The sequence below is a fragment of the Plecotus auritus genome (assembly GCF_963455305.1).
Source record: "Plecotus auritus genome assembly, chromosome: 7".
Taxonomy (NCBI): Eukaryota; Metazoa; Chordata; class Mammalia; order Chiroptera; family Vespertilionidae; genus Plecotus; species Plecotus auritus.
Genome location: NC_137774.1, coordinates 136,771,311 through 136,776,968, shown reverse-complemented (window position 1 = coordinate 136,776,968; position 5,658 = coordinate 136,771,311). Strand labels below are relative to the sequence as shown.

The 5,658-nt window shown below is 45.9% G+C and overlaps 1 protein-coding gene across 2 annotated transcripts in view; it reads right to left on the bottom strand.

Annotated features, from left to right (window-relative positions):
- Positions 1-5,658, bottom strand: part of GFM2 (GTP dependent ribosome recycling factor mitochondrial 2) — a 61,152-nt gene that overhangs the window by 14,703 nt on the left and 40,791 nt on the right. For both annotated transcript variants that reach the window (XR_013961238.1, XM_080680957.1), the window contains exons 18-20: positions 4,976-5,155; positions 1,833-1,948; positions 543-725 (exon numbers count right to left, since the gene is read on the bottom strand). Coding sequence is in view for 1 of the 2 variants with exons in the window: in XM_080680957.1 (XP_080537083.1) it covers positions 543-725; positions 1,833-1,948; positions 4,976-5,155 (479 nt within the window). In the remaining variant the exon portion in view is untranslated. The remainder of the gene's footprint in view (positions 1-542; positions 726-1,832; positions 1,949-4,975; positions 5,156-5,658) is intronic.

The following is a 5,658-nucleotide window of genomic DNA, read 5'->3' as shown; positions in this document are numbered from 1 at the left end:
CTAATCAAAAACATTTAAATCAGTTTTCTCTTTCAAATTAAGCCTCAAGTTTCTCTTCCTGCCGCTTATCTTTTGACCATTACCAGAAAAGGTGATTAAGTAACTTAACCATATCACTTCTTCAAATGGTCACTGAATCACTTTTCTCAGGAAAAATCTGAAACCTGTGGAGGACTGAAAACACTGGTATGCTTCGGGTGTATCCCTGGTCCTGGCCTCTGGTGAGATGACTGCCAGCACTCGGGTGCTTGTTCTGGAGCAGAGAGGCTGGTGGGGAGGAGAATGACACTTGCCTGAAAACTGGCGATTAGAGAAACAGTATAAGAGCTTGGAAGGGAAAAAATGGTCGGCTGGTGCCACGTTTTGGTTCAACACACCTCTACCTCCGTGGAGGACGAAAGGACCCCCATGCCGCTTGTACCTCCTACAACTGAAATCCAAAGTCCTAACAGTTCCCGATGGTGAAACGGGACATGCATCCTCTATGCTCAGCCTATCTGTCCCTGTATTAAAGTTATACTTTCCAGTGACAAGGTACCTACCATGGTCTCTGCTAAGGGAACAAACCCAACCACAACTCTGTTGTCCTGACGAGTCTGGATCTCCTGGATGCTCCCTCTTCTCTGTGCCAGATCTGCCAGGACAGCGCTGAGGTGATCTCTAGTCACCGTGACCTCCAGGTTCATCAAGGGCTCCAAAATTTGCTTATCAGCGGTCTTCAGAGCCTAAAAAAATTAAAGAATGCCAACCCATTTCTAAATTGGAAGTCAAATTTCTGTTTAAAAATTTCCTTAGCTCAGCCAGGTGTGGCTCAGCGGTTGAGTGTAGACCCAGGAACTAAGAGGTCACTGGTTTGATTCCTAGTCAGGGCATATGCCCAGATTACAGACTTTGTCCCCAGTAGGGGGGGTGCAGGAGGCACCTAATCAATAACTCTCACATCGATGTTTCTCTGTCTCCCTCCCTTCCATTCTCTAAAAATCAATGGAAAAATATCCTCAGGTGAGGGTTAAAACCAAAATATCTGAATTTTAACTTCTAGGATAGAGATACTAAGTTCAGCCTTCTTACGTCAGGAGGCTTAGGGTATATAAAGTTAATTTTATAATTATGGATTCAAATAAGACACTAGAAAATCAGGTCTCACAGTGTAAAATATTAGAAGATGGTTATAAAGGCAAGTATTTTAATGCAAAATCAGTCACTTACGAGGCTAAAGCATCCCCACACCGAGGAACGCATGGAACCGTTTCTTGGCATATCAGGACCCTGGGGGTTAATCCAGCCCCAGTAGGTATTGGGTAACCATGCCAAGACGACCGGGTTGCTTGATGCTTTGAGAAGGGAAGATACTTATCCTGACTCTATTATGCAGCAACTCTTGATTACAGGTAATCTTACTTGAATAAATATGAACTCCAATATTGAAACCAAAATTAGATCCTCAATGTCCTTTAGATTATATGTAGTTCATCTTTGGCCAAGCTGACCCCGGGAATGTCTTCTACTCAAACCTATCAAGTTTGTTTCTACCGGCTATGTGTCTGAGATAGGGAAAGCAGAGTTGCCACTTAAGGAAACTTGACTATTTGCCAAAACCATGGTATATTTCATAGCTATTGATGTTAAACAGTGATTTCTTAGATCCTCTTGCAAATAAAACCCAGTGATTTTAAAAAATCAAAATTTCTCCATGGTAAAAACTCTCGTTGACTACAAGGCTCAGGAAGCAAAGACAAGGTCGGCACTACAAGTACAGCTGCCTGCGGATCAGAGTACACTACTGTCAGAAGAGTCACCTTAAAGCAAAAAGGGTCAGGGTAGTTATATACCTTCTGTACACATCTTGAGACACAGGCAGAAATCATAGTTGAGGAGGTACCAGGATGAATGATCAGAGAATGTAAAGTAATTGCCACATCTTGAACTGGGGATCCAAGCAATGGTCCTAGGCAAGGGGGAACATTTGTATTAGGACTCAATGTGCAGTGAGGAGTAACAGAAATGTAAAGAAACAGGGAGAGGACTTCCAGTTTAGTCACCATTCTGTCCTAACAACAAGTAGAAGGAAACTGGACTGACAAATCAACAGCTCTTCTTGGATCTATATGGTGGGAGGACAATGGACAAACTACTGCCCCCAAGAATGCAGGGAGGGCAAATACAGAGGGTCACAGCTTCCTGGAGCAAAGACTTACTGGAGAAAACACCCCAGGAACCAGCATCACGGTAAGAAAAACTGAACTGTAACTGACTTGACTGGAGGCTTGGTGTGGACAAGTTTGGGGGGAACTGTCATGAAGGGGACACAATTCTGTGAGATTTACCTGCAGGAGTTCAAGCAGGTTCTCACAGTACTAGTAACTATCTGAGAAAAGCCTCCTGGTGCTTCGTGGGGGAAGAAGAAAAGAAATCATTCTGAAATACAGTTGACCCTTGAAAATGCAGGGAATTTAGGGGAACCGGCCCCCAAGCAGATAAAAACCTGCGTGTAATTCTTAACTCCTTTAAAACTTAAGAGTCTGCCCCCTCCCCTTTGTATCCATTGCTTTCACATCCTTGGATTCAACCAACTACAAATCAAAACAGCACTTCAGGCCCTGGCTGGGTGGCTCGGTTGGTTGGAAGTGTCCTGTACACTGAAAAGTTGTGGGTTCAATTCCCAGTCAAGGCACATACCTAGGTTGCAGGTTCGATCCTCAGTTGGGGTGTGTGTGGGAGGCAACCAATGTTTCTCTCACATCGATGTTTCTCTCTCTAAAATCAATTTAAAAGAAAAACTTGGGTGAACATTGAAAAAACAACAGTACTTTAGACTCCAGAGCACTCTTTTCATTTTTAATTTATTGATTTTGAGAGAGAAAGGAAGAGAGAGAGAAGGAACGAGGGAGGGAAAGAGAGAAACATCGAATTGTTGTTCCACTTATTGATGCACTCACTGGATGACTCTTGTATGTGCCCTGATTGGGGATCAAACCTGCCACCTTGGTGTATCCAGGCAATGCTCTAACGAACTGAGCTAACCGACAAGGGCCAGAGCACTCTGTCCCTAACAAGGCCTGCACTCAGGGGAACCTAGTTAACCAAAGCCTCACCTGCAAGGGTATCATCATCATCAGAGCCTGATGGGGGAAGTGCCCTATTCTGGTCCACTCTAGCCATCCTGTCCCACATAAGGGGAGTGAAAAAAACTAAAACACTTATGCAATTGACAGTCCAGAGGCAAAGGTTCATTAAAAGATGGAGACCCAACCCTAGGACTATAGAAGGCTGCCCGTCCCCACACCTCACTACATTACTGAATGCCTGTTTACAGCCGTTCCTTTTACCCAGTATACCATGTCTGGCTATCAAGAAAAAATTACAAGGTATATTAAAAGGCAAAAAGCCCAATTTAAATAGAACAAGGATCAGAACTAGACACAGTAGGGATGTTGGAATGATCAGATGGGGAATGTAAACCAACCAAGATTAATGTGCTAAAGGGCTCTGACAGATAAAGCCGACAGCATCCTATCTAATAAAGAGGGAATATGCTAATTGACCATCACTCCATCACAAAGATGGCTGCACCCACAGCTGAGGCCAAGTTCCCATAAGGAGCCTTAACGAGCAATCAGCAGGGCCCTGAGGCTACGCCCTTCCCCGCCCCGTGGGGCTTGACAGGGGACCTCAGGCTGTGTCCCCCACCCAGCAGGGCTTGACAGGGGACCCCAGGCTGCACCCCCAGCCCTGGCATCAGGCTGGGGAACTTCAGGCCACACACCCCGCCCCAGAGCCAGGCCAGGGGACCTGAGGCCACGACCCCTGCCCGGCGGGGCTTGACAGGGGACCTCAAGGTGCGCTTCCCATCCTGGTGCTGGGCTAGGGGACCTCAGGCTGCTCCCCCCGCCCCAGCGCCAGGCCAGGGGACCTCAGACCGCAACCCCCGCCCGGCGGGGCTTGACGGGATCTCAGGCTGCGCCCCCTGCCCCAGCACCAGTCCAGGGGACCTGAGGCTGCACCCTCCCGCCTGGCAGGGCTTGACGGGGGACCTCAGGCCATGCCCCCCACCCAGCGAGGCTTGACAGGGGATCTCAGGCCACGTCCCCCACCTGGCAGGGCTTGACGGAGGACCTCAAGGCACGACCCAGTCTGGGCTGGGGGACCTCAGGCCACACCCCCCGTCCTGGCGCCAGGCCAGGGGACCTGAGGCTACGCCCCCTGCCTGGCAGGGCTTGACAAGGGTGGGACTGGCCGGGTCTGGATCTAGCCCAATGGGGGGTGGGGGTGGCCAGGTCTGGGTCTCATGTGATTTTGAGGTGCATGTGGGTGGGTGGGGACTAGACTCTGGGTCCCATGGTCTGCCCCAGACTCTGACAGGAGGAAGGTTTTCATATACATTTTACTAATTTTCTTTCATCTCTGACACTTCTATTATAGAGAAAGGGCAAGTAGCAATATTAAATTATTTCCTCTAATTAATCCCCTTTTAATGTGCACGAATTTCGTGCACCGGGTCACTAGTGTAAGAATGAAGGGCATGAAAGCAGAGATAGATGGAAGTCCTGATAAAGAACAAAACAAATGCTGGAGCTCAAAAGCACCATCACAGAAATAGGGATGCCTCTGATGGGCTTACAAGTAGACTGGACAGGCTGAGGAAGCTAGTTTCTGAGTCAGCCCTGGCCAGGTGGCTCAGTTGGTTAGAGAATCATCCTGTACACCAGGTTTGATCCCCAGTCGGGGCACATATGGGAGGTAACCGATCGATGTGTCTGTCTGTCTGTCTCTCTCTCTCCTATTTCTCTCTGAGTTATATATCAGCAGAAACCTCCAAAACTGAAAAAGCAAACTCAACATAAGACTGAGAAAAACAGAACAATGGGATAATTATAAAAGGCCTAACATACACATGATGGGAAGAGACTGAAATAATTGGTAATATTGGGAGTGAGTGTGATAGTCATGCTTACTCTTATCTGAGGTACCTTACCTTGGAGGCATGCACTGTGAATTCCATTTTCAATGGCCTCTTGGGAGTCCTTCAGAATGTCTTCACTAATACTTTCAGCATACTCGATAACTGGCACAGCAGATGATGTTTCAGTTGGCTTTGCTTCCAGTTCAACAGTCACAAGGTGCCGTTTATCTCCTAAAGTTCTATCTATGGTATCTGTAAACGAATATACAAAGATTTGTTCTGAAAAGGTGTCAAGGTGCCACAACTGGGAAAACTGCAATCAACAAGTTCAAGGTCTCATGAAAGATAAAGTGCGAGAAAATACTAACAATGGCACTAAATGCAGTATGAAAATGTCAAAGTAAGTAGTTCTACCAAGAAAATACCTGCTTCCACGTTTATCAATGCTATAAACCTGCTCTGAAATTCTAATTACAAAAGTTTTATTTAAAAGTAAACAGAGTGCAAAAAGTCATCTAATGAAAATTAAAAGGACATTAACCCTGATAAAACATACACACTGTTAAATTTCATATATTCTTCTAGTAATATTATATGTATTTAAAGTTTATGCTTCCCCCCCAAACTAGTGAAATGTCTTTTTGTAAAACTGAAAATTTCAGAGATACTAAAAATAGTATCTCATTAGCTAACAACCAATAGCTGTCACCCATCTGCAATATTTTACTAAAACAAAACTGCTATATTTATGTGAG